Raw genomic sequence first — 17,064 nt, 5'->3', positions numbered from 1 at the left:
GTGGGTTTCAGTCTCCATCCCACAACAGTGTGCCCACCCTAGATTTGTTTCCATGCTGTGGCGAGGGTTTCTGAAGTCTGTTGATCCCCTGGCCTTCACTGCTCTGCTGTGTGTGAGGGTCACTCATCTGCACCAATATCAGGGCTGGAAAAGCTGTTGTGCATGAGTATCGACGAGGTCCAACAACACTTTGCGGCTGGGTGCTGGGCTGCTGAGTGATGGATGCTGATCCTCCCTCCTCCTGCCCGGGCACCAGATGCACTGCAGTGCATGAAGGTCACCAAGTCCCCTCTGTGCGCTGAGAATGATTGTGCTGTTGTATGTAAAGGTTTCCAAATTCCACTAATACAACAGATGGACAAATTCCCCCGATGGACAGAGTATACTGCTGTATGTGAGTATCAACGACTCCTTCTAGTAGCTGGTGAATCAGTTTCCTGCTATGCACAAGGGTTCTCGTGACTTGCCAGCACCAGAGGGCTGAGCACACAGCTGGGTGCAAGGGATGCTGAGCCCTGCTGCTGCACCACACCTGGGCTCACCAGCATGGACAAGCTCTGCTGATGCACCAGCATTTGCTGCCCTGCTGTGTGCGAGGGTCGGTGAGGTCCATCGGTGTGTTGGGTCCAGGCAAACTGCTTTGTACAAGGGTTTGTGAGCCTTGGTGGTAGCTGGAGCCCTGTGGTGGGCTCCTGTGCATCTTCATTTACTCGGACCTGGCCACAGTACTTTGTATGAGGGATGCTGAGCCCTGCTGGTGCCGATGTAAGGCTGAGTAGGCTGCTGTCTGCAAGGGTCACCCAGTCCCTCCAGAGCTCCTGGAAAAACTGTACTTGCTAAGAGTGAGGGTTTGAGACAACCCATTGCAGGGGCTGGGATAAGAGGTAATAGGCACAAGCTGCAAGATGAAAATTACAACTTGATTGAAGAAATATGCTTTTTTGTTTGTTTCTTTGTTTGTTTTCCATGAGTGTGGTCAAATGCTGGAAGAGGGACCCAGACAGGTGAAGGGATTTCCACCCCTGGAGATAATACTCAACAGGCAAGGCTCTGAGCAAGCTGCTCTTAACTGGACCTGCTCTGATTGTGAGTTTGGAGTAGATTTGTGTTGTTCTCTAGTCTATGTGATTTTGTGGGTTTATGATTTCATAAACCAGTATCTTGGGGACTGCTGCATTGGTGGAACAATGACTATTGATGAGATGAATGAGGAATGATGAGAGGAATGGAGAAGTAAAAAGGAAATAAACTCCTTCACAGAAGTCTATGACAACTGGTCATTATGGTAATAATAGCAGAAACTTTAATACTCTTGCTGAACTTTGATCATGTGAGTTTAGGTTGACATGTGAGAAAGGACAGAAAAATAATAATAAAAATAATTAAATATAAAAATTGAAGCCTGTCAGCACTCAATATATGATTGAGAAATCTTGGAAATCTCTTGGAAATATGTTACATGCAGATACCTGGCCTCAGTGTTTCATGCTAAACTGTCAACATCTGAGATGCAGAAGCAGAAAAGTTAAAGCAGTGCTTATGCTTGGGACTGTCAGCCTTCCCATACTGATCAGCCATCTCAAGATTTTTTTCCTATGTTTATTTCATTACTTCCCTTGGTTATGAGACCTGACATGGGCATTTTTTGCTGCTAAAGACAGGGCAAGCCATTGCCCTGCCAGCACATTTTTAATGCATGCAAAAGTGTAAAACCAAGCAACTTTTATTAGTATTTGCTTTACAACTTTGAGTTAAGCTCTGTTCTCTGATATATCTTCAGTCGAGGAGGAGTGTTTCCCTTTATGCTGTCTACTAGGAAATAGCTGCTTACGGTCTCCTCGCCACTTCCCAGGGAATTAGGAGCAAATGAGGGGATAAGGTGCCCTCCTGTGGCTACACGAGAGATAGGTAGGCAAAAAAAAAAAAAAATAAATAAAGAAAAGGCAAGTTTATCAATACGAGCTTACTACTTATAGCCATTGCTTGTTCTGTCATCCTCTCAGTTCTTCCTAAAACTTGCAAAAAAAAGGAGCTCATTCTAAAGCCTGTGTGCGCCTTTCAGCCTGCCTGGTGCTGCCATAATGTGTAACACACCTTGATGTTGCTGCAGCTTGTGGGCTGCTGATGTGAGCCTTCAGGTTCACAGCACGACTGACATGATGACAGTGGCATGAAAGCCAGCAGGAGGCCTGGAAACCCCTGGGACCTCCATCAGCTAAATGCTCCTGGAGCCTCATCCCCAGAGTTACACACAGACTCCTGGCTCCCAAGCCTCTGAAGCTGTTCATCAGCAAGGCTGGCTTGATAACTCTCTACTGATCACACAATGGCAGCTGGCACATGGCCCCCAGTCCCAATCCAGCTGCTGGCATGGAGACCCCCATTCACATACATGCACACAGAATAAAAGGCTCCTGACACAGGAAAAGTGGTAGAGATGGAATTTAATGAGAAGACGAGACAGACCATGCTGATCAGGGTAGGGCATATACTGACTGGTAATCTGTTTATGTATCTTTTTTTTATTTTAATTATTTCCTTCCCCAGGTTTATTCCTCCCCAAACCCCATTGATCCCCACTTTTCTCCACCTTTGGTTCCTCCCCTAAATAAGTTTATATTCAATAATATAAACTTATTATTAAACTCCTCCCAATAGTAAGTTTAGTGAGATCCTGAAAGTCTCTTCCCTTGCATCCCATAATGTGACCCATATCCCTAGATCCAGAGAGAGGAGAGGGCAGGGGAGGAACTGGGGAGAGAAAGAGGGAAAGGAGCAGGGGGAGAAGCTCTCATTGACTCATCCTGACAGGTTTCACATCTGAGGTTCTCCTGGGCAGCCCTGGCAGTAGCAGGGCCTGGATATTATTCTGGTTCTCCCACTTGTCATTGTTCCTCTGTGTGAAGACAAGCTTTTTAAACTTTAACACTCATTTCAGGGGTCACACATCCAGGAAAACGTATTAGGAATATGAATGTATAAAAAACTGTATATAAATATAAAAACTTTGTTCCTGAAATATTGAAATTTGAAACAAAGATCTGCCTTTTGAGCAAGCTGTGTGTCTGCATTCTCCATTTCCCTGTAGCAAAGTGCTTTTGGCTATGTCAGGAATGCATACACAATTTCCTTGGTGCTACAGGAAAATATTAAAATAAATTTGCATCCAACAGTAACTCTCTCTCTTATGAGGTAGTCATTCGCTCATTCTCTTTACCAAGCCACTTGTCATGGGGTGCATACAATAAAGCACCATCTGTTAGAGTCATCCTACGTTGCTATAAAACCAATCTCCCACACTGTTGTGCTCAACCTTCCATTTTTACTATATTTGGTGCAAAATGCTATGATGTTGAGTCAAATATGTGAAAAAAATATATAAATGCATACCTTATTGCAGAGCCTGAGTGGGACTGCCAATCATTGCACCTTGACTGTGACTTGTGGGTGCATTCTTCCAAATAAGCATGTTTGGAGAATAAAGTCAGCTCAATATCCAGTCACATGCAGAGTCTCTGAGAGAGTAAGGAATGCAGCCTGAAGGGTGTGGTAGACACTGAGAGTTTCATCAAAATATTATCTGAAAGTCAAGGTCATGATCAATGGCAGTCTTGGCTGTAGTGACCATGAAATGGTGGAGGTCAGAATGCTGTAGGCAGGGAGAAAGGTGAAAAGCAAGCACATAGCTTTGGGCTTCAGGGGAGCAGATTCTGGTATTTTCAAGAATCTGCTCGGAAGAGCCCCAAGGCATAGGGTTCTGGAGGTAAGAGGGGCCCAACAGAGCTGGTTACAGGAAACCTGCTTAATATGGAAGGATCACTTACTCCAAGGTCTAGGGCAATGCCTCCCAACAAAGAGAAGTCAGCCAAAACTGCCAGGAGGCCTGCAGCAGATGAACAAGAAGCTCCTGGTGAAACTCAAACACAAAAAGGAAGCCTACAGAGGGTGGAAGCAAGGACAAGTAACCATGGTGGAACATAAAAACATTGTCTAAGCAATTTCATCGCCCCCAGGGATGAAATTAGGAAAGCTAAAGCTCAGATGGAATTGAATCTGGCCAGGGATGTCAAAGACAAGTAGAAGGGCTTCCATGAGTACATTGGTGATAAAAGGAAGACTAGGGAAAATGGGGCCCACTGCTGAATGAATGGAGTTACACAGGATGGAAAAGGCTGAAGACCAAATACCTGCTTTGTCTCAGTCTTTTTCAGCAGGGCTGGCCTTCAGGAGTCCTAGCTCCCAGAGACTGGGGGAGAAAGCTGGAGCAAGGAGGATGTGCCCTTGGCAGAACAGGATCAAGTCAGGGAATACTTCAGCAAATTGGACATAGAAAATTCCACATGGCCTGATGGAAGAGGGAATGCCTGATGCAAGGAGGAGAGGGAACTACAGGATGATCAGCCTTACCTTGATCCTTGCAGAAGGGATGGAGCAGCATATCCTGAAAACCATTTCTAGGAACATGAAGAGCCAGAAAACCATCAGGAGTAATCGGTATGTGTTCACCAAGGAGAAGTCATGCTTGATCAACTTGATAAACTCCTACAATGAAAAGACGAGCCTGATGGATGAGGGGAGAGCAGTGGATATTGCCTTCCTGGGCTTCAGAATGGCCAATGATACAGTCTCCCATAGGATTCTTGTAGGGAAGCTGCTGACATATGGGCTGGATGGGCAGACAGTGAGGTGCATTAAAAACTGTCTTGGTCCAGAGGGTGGTGATCAGTGGTGCAAAGTTGAGTTGGAGGGCTGTGGCAGATGGCACTGAGAGGCCACCCTTGATAATCCTTGATCAATTGTGGCAACTGGGAGGAGTGCCCAAAGCGTGGAGGAAAGCAAATGTCACTGCTGTCTTCAAAGAGAGGCAAGGAGGAGGGCAAAGTGGTGAAAAGTCTAGTTGGAGGTGAAGTAGCTAGAGGTTTACCCCATGGCTCTATACTGTGCCCAGTCCTCATTAACTATCTGGACGGTGGGGTAGAGTTTGCAGCTGACACAGAACTGAGGGGAGCAGCGGATACACCAGGAGGTGGTGCTGCCATCCAGAGGGACCTGGGCAGGCTGGAGAAATGGGCCGCAGGAACCTCCTGAAGTTGAACCAGGAGAAGAAGCTCAAGGGCCTGCATCTGGGAACAACCCCAGCGCCGGGACATGCTGGGGACACCCAGTGGACAGCAGCTTGGCAGGGAAGGACCTGGTGGGCCTGAAGGGTGCACGGAGGACGGAGCCAGGCCCTGTTCGGCAGTGCCCGGTGCCAGGACAAGGGGCGACGGGACAAACTAGAGCCCGGGCGGTCCCAGCCGAGCACCGGGGAGCCCTCCCGTGCTGTGTGGGTGTCGCAGCCCTGGCACGGGCTGCCCAGAGGGGCTGTGGAGTCTCCTCCTTAGAGAGCCTCTGCAGATGCCTGGGCACGGGCCTGGGCACCCTGCTGCGGGCGGCCAGGACAAGATGGAGCCGGGGCACCCCCAGCCCCTCTGTGCTGGGGCCGTGACAGGGCGGCGGTGACGTCAGGCCGCGCTGTGGCACTGCAACGAGTGGCCGCTACGTGCTGCTGTGACGTCATGGCGGTGTGACGTGCTCTGCCATCAGCCCCGTGACGTAGCGGTGACGCCTGCCGTCCCGCCCGGCCGCCCGAGGGAGCGCGGCCCCGCCTCCCGCTGCCGCTTCCGGGCGCCATGGCGGTGCTGGCGGCCAACCCCAGCAACCCCGTGGTGTTCTTCGATGTCACCATCGGCGGGCAGGTGGCGCCGGGCGGCGGGCCTGGGGCGGGGAGAGGGGCTCGGTGGGGCGCGGCGGGGTCTTCAGGCCCGCGGCGGGTGGCTGAGCTGGGCTGCTCTCGCTCTCTCTCTGCAGGAGGTCGGCCGCATGAAGATCGAGCTGTTCGCCGACGTCGTGCCCAAAACTGCGGAGAACTTCAGGTGAGGAGCAGCCGGCGGGCCTGCAGGCTTGGCACGGGGCTGCCGGCCTGGAGCCAGGCTCTAGAGGCTTCACGGTGCAGGGGTGTTGTGGTGTTAGTGACGGCTTGTCAGGGCCACTGCACCCGCTTCAGCTCTCTGTCCACACAGAGCTGTCCGTGACCATGCAGCATCCTAACCCCCAGCGGAGCCTTTCTGGCTTGAAGGTGAAGGGCTCTGGTCCTTCTCTGCTCCCTCTGTGGAGCTTCTGATACGCTCACTGTGTTTACTAAAGAGAGTGCCTTAACATCATGGTAAAAACTCCTTGCCACCCCATTCTCTGTCATTGATTACAGGATGTACCACGTGGATTTCCCAGTTCCGGAAAAGTGATTATGCCCTGTCCCCTGTGGAACGTGCTGTCCTGCTCCACATTCACTGTCTCTTACAATCTCAGTGTTAAATACCTAAACCTCAATATCTCTGCAAAGCTCTGTTTAGAAATGGAAGTGATGAGCAGTTACTGATGATTCCTCTGGTCTTCTGTATTTTTTTTCTTTTCCAGGCAGTTTTGTACAGGTGAATTCAGGTACGTGGGTTATATTCTTTTAAGTAGCATACTCAGAAAAACAGGGCTGGGTGACTAGAAAGAAGGCCCACTGGGAAGCTTTCTTTACTATGCTGCTATAAAATGAAAGACTTGCAGAAATCTGCTCTGCTGAAAGTGATTAGCTTGGTTGGTCACAGAGATGGTGCACTTTCCCCTTTGGGCTTGACTTTGGTCATACTCCAGTTGCTCTAAAAGTACATTGCCTGCAAATCCCACCTGTATGTGCTGCAAATTACAACGGTATGCTGTTAAGATTTTGAGATGGGTGTCATAAGCAACCATGTCATTTAATGTGCAGAGCCCATTCAGGGTTTCCCTTGGTCTCTGATAGCATCACTGCATGTTAGGACCCAGCAGGCACTGCTGGAGGTGGGTTGTATATCAAGGTTGTTCCTAATGTACAGGACAACCATTCAGGACTCTAAACTCCTGGGAGGGTTTCGTGTTGGGATACCCAGTAAGTGGTAACAATTTTCCTTTTTATTTCCTTGCAGGAAAGATGGTGTTCCTATAGGTTATAAAGGAAGCACTTTCCACAGGTACTTCTGCTTTTGCTTAGAAGTTTAAATAGAAGTATGAGTTAAGCGTGATTTTCAGACCTGTCCCAAGGGCATTATTGGTGTAGGAGGCATTTGTAGGTGGTCATGGCTAATACTGTTCCTCTGGAGGATTTGGGGACGCTGTCAAATGCATACCACAGGTCACTGCAGAGGGTTTCTCCATTCCTGGTCTGCCAGATGAGAGATCATTTCCTTGTATCTGTTATGTATCTGTGTCTCTTGTTGAACAGCAATGGTCCCTGTGGTGGATTGGCATTGGCTGGGTGCCCACCAAGCTGCTCTCCCACTACTCAGCAAGATGGTGGGGAGAAGATGCAATAAAACAGCTCCCAATTGAGATAAGGACGGTGAAGTGGTTCACAATTAACATCATGGGCAAAACAGACTTGGCTTTGGGAAGATTAATGTATTTTTTTGCCAATTAATATCAAAGTACAATAGTGAGAACTAAAAGCAAACTAAAAACACTATCCCCACCCTTCTTCCCTGGTTCAACTTCAGTCTCTGTTGTACTTCCTCCTAAGCGGTGCAAGGAACAGGGAATGGGGGTTGTGGTCAGTGGAGCACCTTGTGCTGCTCCTCCACAGTCACTCTCCGCCCTGCCTACAGCGTGGGGTCCCTCCCACACTATGCCATCCTTCCCAAACTGATCCTGTGGGGGCTGTTCACAGGCAGCAGCTCTTCAAGAGCTACTCCATTGTGGGTTCCCCACAGGCAGCAGCACCCCCCACATCCACCTGCTCCACCAGGGGCTCCTCCACGGGCTGCAGCATGGAGATCTGCTCCATGTGGAGACCCATGGGCTGCAGGGGGACAGCCTGCTGCACCAGGGGCCTCTCCGCAGGCTGCAGGGGAACTTGTGCTGCATGCCCGAAGCACCTCCTGCACTGACCTTGGTGTCTGCAGGTTTTCTTCTCTCACATTTTCTGACTTTTCTCTCACAGCTGCCAATTAGTGTCTTTTTATTTTCTTAAATTTGTTATTATGGAAGCACAAACAACATTGCTTGTTGGGTTGGCTTTGACAAGTGACAAATCCCTTTTGGAGCCATCTGGAACTGGCTTTATATGTCATGGGGGGCAGCTTCCAGTCTCTTTTCACCAGGAGCTACCACCCCTGCACACCCCTCCCATTCCTCCGATACAGACCCAAATTACCTGATACCAACCAGTAGTTAATATTCACTGTTGGTTGTAGACTGTAACATTCATAGACCCTGATGACTTTCTCTGTGTTGTAAGACATAACTTCTTTTTAATGCATATTAAGCTGTTTGAGGCATTTTTCTACTAAGTATCATTTTACTTTTCTAGGGTAATAAAGGATTTCATGATCCAAGGAGGTGACTTTGTAAACGTATGTATTGCTATATTGCTTATGTATTTTTTCCTACATGGTGCATATGCAACTCTTTTCCAGGGTCCATGCTGATTCGTGGTATCTCCCTCTCTGTTTTGAGGCATCCGGTGGTAACTGGAGGCTTCCTCACAGCATTGCTACCAACTTACTGCAACAGATAGTAATGTACTTGAAAACAACTCTGTAGTCTTGGGTGAAAATATCTTCTCCTTCCCCATAATATTTCTTCTGTAAAATAGAATGGCAGTATAGCTAGAGGCTTTTTAAACTTGCAGAAATATTTTTATTTTTTTTTTATCCTGCTGTCCTCCTTTCTCCTGTCTGCCCAGGAAGAGAGCCTGTGGATTTCCAATGTCTTTGTGAAGACAATACCCTAGTACAGGAACAGAGTGTCTAATGCAAGAGAGTTTAAATCAAACCTAACTTTTTTGCTAGTGAATTGTCTAAAAATAGCAGAGAGTATTTGTGCCTGCAGTGTTACCATGGGGGGAAAAGCAGGGTATTTAGGCGAGGCTGTAAGACCACTGAGTCTTCACTGTCCTAAGACCCAGTAGTTACTTCATTTCTGGAACTATTTGAAATCTGAAGGGTGTGGTAAAAGATTATTATTATTTTTTTAAATGCAAAACGTGGCTGTGTGAAAGTCACTGAGAGAACTAACTGTACAGGGGGCAGCTTAGCCACACCAGGTATTTAGGCAGTCCCCAGTTGTGATGCTGCAGGAAAAGGAGCAAGGACTAGGCAAGCACATCAAAAGATGCGGAGCTGTGCCTCTTATATTATTAGCACTTATTTTCCTATTAAGTCTGGCCTAATAAAGAAAGTATATGTTAGGTAGAAAGGCAATACAGGGAGACAGAGTACATCAAGCCAGAATAAATGGGGCGAAAGCAAGCAGAATATCAACGCAGAAAGGGAAATTACAGTCAGAATAGTAAATTTAACTGACCATGCCAGAGGTATCTGGTTGCATTGCTTCCACAGCTTTCTCTGAAGGGTTCCTCAATGCACCATTTTAAGGCCATTTTACTGAAGAGTCTCTGCTGGCACTGTACAGGAATTTCTCTGTAGGGTTGGACCAGAAGTCAGGGCGGCCTTTCAGTGATCCCACAAGCTATATCTCTATGAGTTGTCTGTCAGGCTTGTGCAAAGTCATAACCTCATGAGCAGTCAAAGCTTGCAATCTGCAGCAGTTACAGGCCATGCTGCTTTGATTTATAAATATGTTGAGGACTGAGAGCAAGCACTTGTAGTTAAGTACAAGATACCTCAACTTGGTAGAAAGTACAGCAAAAATGAGAAGCTCTGTACTTTAGAAACTGCCCTTGCTTGTGACTTTGCAGACAGTAGCTGCTAAAAACTGAACAAAGGGGGCACTTCCCTATTTTCAGCAGAGTCACAGAAAGTAAGGTGAAATAAGCGTGACATCAGCCAGTTTCTTCCACTTCCACTTCTGCTTTCCTTGTTCTACCAGCCAATACTTCCTCCCCTCCCTTTTCCCTGGAGTGCCTGTTAAGACCAGGTGGTTCCATACCAAGCAATCTATGACTTCATTGCACTGAGAGGCTTGGACTTAATCCTTATATCTCTTTGGGTTTCTGCCAGCATATTGATGACAAATGATGTACTGTGTAGTTAGAATCCAGTCGCAGTTTCTCTTCAGAAATGAAACATCTGAACATGTTCATCACTGTTGTATATAAATGGCAGTACAGCATCCATTTTGGGCTGAGTTTAACACTGCTTTTGCTTGGTTATTTGAAATTCGTGCTACAGAACAAATGCTGTAGCTGACTAATCCCTCTCTGATGCAGGGAGATGGCACTGGAGTAGCCAGTATATATAGAGGTCCTTTTGCAGACGAAAACTTCAAGCTGAAACACTCTGCTCCTGGTCTGCTTTCTATGGTAAGTATAAAATTAAGATTTAAAAGCTTTTGTTACTTTCTCTCTATGCTTTTCCTAAATGTATAAAATGTTTGCCAGACAGCAGAAATCTCTATCACTGGATATAAGGTCTGAAAGACCAGCTTTGTAAGTACCAGTCAGGTTACTCATGGGTTAATGTGTCGAGTAACACTGAAGTCCTGATCCTGCAGCATCCTTTTTCCTTACCTGTTGGAGTTCAGGGGCAGGCTTTGTTTGATCAGCTTTCAGAATAGCTTGATTATTGACGTTTTTGAACAGTGGCAAGTGCTGTTTTTTTTTCTTCCCCGATACTTTTATTAAACACTGACCTTAGCAAGGATGAAACAGAGAGATTTGGGAGTTTCAAAGCCATAACAGTGTTACCATGGTATCTTTCAGAACATATGCTTCCTGTTCAACACTGTAGGAAAACTGCAACCATTGCATGTTGTCTGGTAGGAACAATACACTGTTTTCTGGGAGTAGAAAGCAAGTGGGGCCAGAACCAAATGTTCCTGACTACAACTGCTTTTCCCTCCACTCTTCTAGCTGTCTTGTCCTTAAAATTACTTGTTTTGGACATTTACCATTTGGATTTGATATTCACCCTGTTCAAAATATGGTCCAAACAGATCTGTCACAACACAGCTAAGCAGGCAGTGTACCACAGTATGTGAGAAGGGATGCCATGCTGGTATTGCCAGCTTTGTGTTAAAGCAGCATGGCTCTGGAGTTGTTCTGCTGGGCCAAACCAAGGTCCATCACAGCCAAAGGGATTAGCCTTAGATTGGCACTAAGGAAAAGATCCAGTGTGACTGTGTCCTGTGTAGCCCTGCTACAGCCCTGTAGCCCTGCTAGGTGCAGGACTTGCACAATTCACTTGTCAGCACAAAAACGTGCCTTAGTGTCTCCTGATTGGCAAAAGAGATTTGGAAAAATTGAGATGGACTTGAGTGTTGCAGAGATGTTTTCGTAGGAGAGACCAAATGCTCTGGGTGTTGCATTCAGCTCTGAATTACTCAGTGCATCATGCCATTCCTGTGAACCCTGTGTTGGCATGATCATTAGCTTTCTGATCCTGACCATCATAACAGGCACCTTTTTTCTTCTTAGGCAAACTTCCAAATAGCAGAAATCAGCTTCTTTTTTTTCTGTCCTGGTTTCTGGCTTTCAGTTTTCCCCAGGATAATACTGCAGCCAGTAAGTACTCATCACCAAAAAGTTCAGCCCTTTTTCAGGAACATGCTCTGGAGCCCAGGTTTCGGCACAGTCTTGTGCTGAAGGTGCCTTTGTAGAATTATCATAAGAAGAAGTTGACGTGGCTCTTGCACACACTGGCAGGACTGACTTGGTAGTACACTGTGTCCAAGCACAGGGTACTCTCCTGCAAATAAATGTCTTGTTTTCTTTGGTTTGTATAGCAATAAACTTAAAAAATAAAAAAAAAATAAAAAACCTAGGTTAGTTCTTAAGCAACAGCTCTTTCTTATATGCGATATCTTTGCCTTCAGCTTTGGGAAGTCCTAATTTTGTATTCTGACATTCTCAACCCCCAGGCAAACAGTGGTCCAAGTACTAATGGCTGTCAGTTTTTCATTACGTGCTCCAAATGTGACTGGTTGGATGGGAAACACGTTGTGTTCGGTGAGTATCTGTCACGCAGGCCTGGTATACTGGCTCGTGGATGCACTCTGTGGCACAGCTGCTGAAATGAACAGCCATGGACTGCTTGTTCCTTCCCCATCATTTGTGCCAGCAGAGGTATTTGTGCAGCCAGATACTGAGATGGACCGCTGGTGAAATGAAACATTTTTTCACAGCTTTCATCCAGATTCAGTTCTTTGATCAGTGTATTATGTTACTACATAAGTCCTCATGCCAGTGCAGATGGGTGAAGGGTTACCTTTCTTCTCCACTGTCGGAGAGTGGAGCTTTGAGCTGAGTTTGTAGAACAAATGTGGTTCTGGGGAGTTACATTTCCATGTACTTCCTCTTGAGCTGTAGGGTTTCAAGGCCAGATGTTAAGCTCTTGTCCTGTTTACTACTTCCTCTAATTCTTGAGTAACTCTTGATATTATTCTCTGCCATTTTTGCATCGTTACACATAGTGTGTTGATGGAGTTGATACATGTGCTGATGGTTGTACAGCTCAAGCTGTATTTTACTACAACTGGTGGAGGTAAGTCTCAAAATCTAGTTTTCTACACATGCCACCAGTGTGAGGGGAAAACACGCATGTGTTCTGAATGTGGCAAATGTTTTAAGAGGGATTGTTTCTTTCATCAGTTTAGAGATCAGTAGCAAACCGTGAAGTGCCCAATTACTATACGCTGCATAGTGCTTTCTGGAGAGGAAAAAAAAATCATATACATGTTGGGGAGGGCAGCAAAGGTGGAAACAGGCCATATTGAAGTGGATCCATTTTCTCATTCTAGGTAAAATCGTTGATGGACTGTTGGTAATGAGAAAAATTGAAGTAAGTTGAATTTGCCTTTATTCTCTGTGAATGTCTGTGTTGGAAAGTCACGTGGGAGAGCAACAAGGGTTTTTCTGTTCTCTCCTGCTGTCTGTTTAACGGTTACCAGGGAATACCAGTGATGGTAACTGGTGTTACTGGTTGTCATCGTTAATAAGATAATAGGAAACTGTTGTGACAAAGTCTGTCATTTAGATTGACTTTAGAAATGCTGTGATCCCGTTGTTGCTGGTTAGTCTTTGAGTGGGGATTTTATTCTTGTGGCTTTATTTGCAGTGCTTTGCATTTGTTCAGGAAGCTAAATTGAAAAGCTGTTCCATCAGCAACTCAGACAAGAGAGTAAAGCAGATCACTTCTGTGCCATTGCCTAGGATTGTTCAATGGATACTAAATCATCAGTTCTGCTGATCTGTGATCAGCATATGTAATAAGAAAAGTTAAGTCTTCTGATGGGCTTCCAGGAGCTCTAGATAAATATGTTCAGACATGGTGGTTACCCTGTATGGAATACACCACGACTGGGTGTCATGGCAGGATGGTGAGTGGACTTAACAAACAGTGTTTTATACGATACAGCTGACAGTGACTTCATGGTACACTCCTGCTTTGCGCGGGGAACTGTGTGCAAGGGCCATCAAAGAATCCAAAAAGTGGGACAAACACAGAGCTGCCAGCTGTTAGGTATTGAGAAAAGGTCCCGTGCAAGGAACTATGCAGCATGATACAGTTGCTAGCCCTTTGTTGCTAACATTTTTCACTAAAAGCACTGATGGAAGAAGGGTTGTGGTCTGTGCTGATAGGATGTACATCACTGCAGGGAGTGGGAAACTAAAGGAATTAACTAAGAAGTTCTCCTGGACTTGGCTGCTCTTTCATGAACAAGGGGTTCAGAATAGGGGATGCCTTGTGACTATCTGTTGTTTGGATTCCCCTTCTGTACGAATATCAGTTTACTTTGCTTGTTGCAGCTCTAATTGGTAACTTTAAAGGTACATAAACCAGAGCAGCCCTAAGTGACATCTAAGTGATATCTTCTCTGTTGTATCTCACGAGGAGCTCCCCAGTTTTTGCTCTCTTACATCTTATCCATGCAAAGGATCAGGGTCTGGTCTGTATGCCAAACTGGTGTACGAGAATGTTCACTGGATTGTTCATTGCCAAGATACGTGAAGGTGCTTATATGCTGCCCAGAGCTCTAAGTTTCCATGTTCCTGGTGTTGCACAGATGCCTCTTAGCCAGTCTTCAATTACCTGTCACTCACTGGGTTTGCTTTTTTCATAAGGTGTAACATTCTATGTTTGTTTGTTCCCAGAATGTGCCTACAGGTCCAAATAACAAACCCAAGCTGCCAGTTGTGATCTCCCAGTGTGGGGAAATGTAAAGCAATGGAACAGAAATGTGGTAAGTCTGTCTTCTGAGGCATCCAGTGCAAGTGAAATATGGGCTGCCATGTTTCTTACTTTTCTCTTGGCTTGTTTTCACATTCATCTGAGTCTGCATAAAGTTGGCTCATCTCACTGACACTGAAACCAGCCGAAAACACACCTCTAATATAATTCTAATAGAATTTTTACCAGCTCAACTCCCTGATGCTGTTTCCCTTCAGGCTACATAAAGACCAAAGGCAGCATTAGAGGGACAGGATTTTGTGGCTGCTGTCTGAGGGAAGATGGGGTCATGGCAGCCCTGCCTTGGGTGGGGTTAGACTGCCTTGGAGCCTCAGCTTTAGAAACCAGTGGATGAAAAGAGACCTGCAACAGGAATGCAGCTGGTATTACTCAGGCAACTTGCAGGGATTAGGGGGTTCACTTTGACCTGCAGTTTGGTGAACTCTCCTAATTCTACAGAAAGTAGAGCGTCCATGTTTGGTGCAAGCAAAGATCAAGAAAAGAAGTGCTGGGGGAAGAGAAGACTTGAGCCTTCTTGCTCACTACAGCCATAGGACAGTTACCACTGGAGGGCCAAGGGATTATCATTTTGCATCGCTTTACCTTAATTCAGGAAGATACCACTGTCATTACAAAGGGAGATGTTTCCAGCATTTACTATGGCCCAGGCTTCGTTTTGTTTAAATCAGTAGCTACAAGACTGAGCTCAGTACAGTATTCTGTTTACATTTGTTTGCCCACTTCACTGTTAATAAAAAAAAAAACACCAACAAAAACACACACACACAAAAAATAGAAAAAAAATAAAAAAACAACATGAGCATTTTAGCAAGTCTGACCAGATTTCAATATGTCAGGCTGCAGCTTGTCAAAAATCTGCTGTATTAGCTTTTGGTTGCTGATTTTCCAAATTTCAGCAGGCAGGCGCTGAAAAAGTAACTGCAAAATTTTTGACTTTTTGTTAAACAATTGCCAAAGGTGTCTGGAATTACCTGTGAAAATGCATCCCTGTTGCCGGGGTTAAGTCTTTCAGATCTGCAGTGCTTCAGATATTTCTCCTATTTGATGAAGTGACAATAGGGAATGTAATCATTCTTTCATTTTCCTGGTACTTCTGGTGGCATTTATAGGCTTTTGAAGATAGGCACAACCTTGTTAAGCAGGCTTTCTTGCAGATGAAGAGACCTGTGCTCATGAGTGGGATCCTTAGATCCAGACCCGTTGATCTTTGGAGCCTTTGTACGTGATCTGTGGTCAACATCCTTGAGACTGGAAGGTGTGGGTGTGCGGCTGGTGCCACCGTGCTTACTTCCTAACCAGGTCTTGGGAGCTGCCTTTGTGTATGCTGCTGCCTGTCAGTGGCCTCTGGGCAAGAATGGCTTTTTGTCTCACCCAGCTTCAGACAGCTAAATCAGTTATTTGTCAAGATCCTTTAAAATCAGCCCGGTGAAACAAACACTGCTGTTGGTTTTAAGTAGACTGGAATGGAGACCCAGAAAGACTCCCTGGTTCCCTAGGTCTTGTAGACAGGTTTGGCATGACCTGGTGCATGCAGCAGGCAGTGCTCGCTTCAGTGCCACCACGCAGTCCTGCTGCTGTTGTACGACATTACAGATGGCCATCAAGCATTCCTCATGGAAAGGGACTCTTCACTGGGGAGCATAGCAATAGGACAAGAAGTAATGGCTTTAAACTACAACAGGGTAGATTTAGATTAGCTACAAGGAAGAAATTCTCTCTGAGGGGTGGTGAGGCACTGGAACAGGCTACCTGGAGAAACTGTGGATGCCCTATCCCTGGAAGTGTTCAAGGCCAGGTTGGATGGGGCTTGCAGCAACCTGGTCTGGTGGGAAGTGTCCCAGCCCTCCCTGCCCATGGCAGGGAGTTGGAACTAGATGATCTTTAAGGTCCCTTTCAACCCAAACTATTCTGTGGTTCTATGATTTGGACCTGTTTATTCTCCTTTGTTTCAGTGTTCCTTCACTGGTGGTTAGGAGGCCTTTGCTGGCTCCATGCAGTTTCAGTTCCAGCCACTTCCCTCACTGTCCTTGTCCTCTTTACAGGCCAGACCTGCGCTCTTGACGTTCTCCTGAAGTTATTTAATAATTGGCATCTATATTTTTTTTAACACATTCAAATGTAAATAAAGGATTGTGGTAAATACCAATGTAGTGGACATCAGTTAACATGCTTGGGAATGGATTCTTTGGGTGAGAAGGGTTACTGGGTTTTTACTGTCTACTGTGTCTGCAGTGTGCATTGCCCTTAGCTGATCCAATAGGGAACACGTTCTGTGCATGGTATTGAGAGGCATTGCTGCTGGAAAGAAGGGGTGAAAGGAACATGGCAGATCTGTGTTACACCAGTTCTTTTCCTTGGCAGGTAAATAAGGCTGCCTGGCAGAGAGGTTCTTAGCATCTTAGGAGTGTCTAGAACCTTTTTACATGCAGCTTTATTGAAGCACAGGAGATTGGTACAGCATAAAGGCTTTATCAGCATGAGTTTGCTGGGCTCCAAGGTGAGTTATGCTGTAAACCCTCCCCTGGCACATCCCAGTGCTAGGCCATCGGGCTGCTTTGTGTCACAGGTGTTACAGGAATTTACCTGGGTGTTACAAGGATGTTATAGAAGGCCTTTGGGCTGGGAAGCAGAGAATGATTGTGCTGTAGGAGTAAAAATCAGGGCTCCGTGTTCTTCATGGTTGCAAAGAACACCGTCAAGGCTGCAGGTTTGTGGAAAAACTGCCAATCTCAGACTGGGTTTGCAAACTCACCTGCTGGGTGACTTGAAAGCTCCCCTCGTGGGGGCTGGGCTTCAAGGTGAGTTTTCTCGTGCAGCAGGTTAAGTATAAAAGAGGTTGGACAAAGTCTGT

At 46.1% G+C, this 17,064-nt stretch overlaps 1 protein-coding gene across 3 annotated transcripts; it reads left to right on the top strand.

Annotated features, from left to right (window-relative positions):
• The first annotated feature begins 5,631 nt into the window (after nucleotides 1-5,631).
• Nucleotides 5,632-16,355, top strand: PPIH (peptidylprolyl isomerase H). Of its 3 annotated transcripts, none has more exons than XM_032201498.1 (10): nucleotides 5,632-5,738; nucleotides 5,851-5,915; nucleotides 6,457-6,480; nucleotides 6,996-7,040; nucleotides 8,375-8,417; nucleotides 10,235-10,327; nucleotides 11,884-11,971; nucleotides 12,763-12,803; nucleotides 14,117-14,205; nucleotides 16,166-16,355. In XM_032201498.1, the coding sequence occupies exons 1-9, from the start codon at nucleotides 5,673-5,675 to the stop codon at nucleotides 14,183-14,185; spliced, it is 534 nt and encodes a 177-aa protein (XP_032057389.1). In that variant the 5' UTR covers nucleotides 5,632-5,672; the 3' UTR covers nucleotides 14,186-14,205; nucleotides 16,166-16,355. The 3 variants fall into 3 exon arrangements, with proteins under 3 accessions (XP_032057389.1, XP_032057390.1, XP_032057388.1); XM_032201499.1 differs by lacking the exon at nucleotides 16,166-16,355 and adding an exon at nucleotides 14,652-14,970; XM_032201497.1 differs by having other exon boundaries at nucleotides 5,633-5,738; nucleotides 16,256-16,355.
• Nucleotides 16,356-17,064: the final 709 nt, after the last annotated feature.

This window comes from Aythya fuligula, chromosome 21 (assembly GCF_009819795.1).
Source record: "Aythya fuligula isolate bAytFul2 chromosome 21, bAytFul2.pri, whole genome shotgun sequence".
Taxonomy (NCBI): domain Eukaryota; kingdom Metazoa; phylum Chordata; class Aves; order Anseriformes; family Anatidae; genus Aythya; species Aythya fuligula.
The sequence above is the reverse complement of the archived record's forward strand: the minus strand, read 5'-3'. Positions and strand labels throughout refer to the sequence as shown.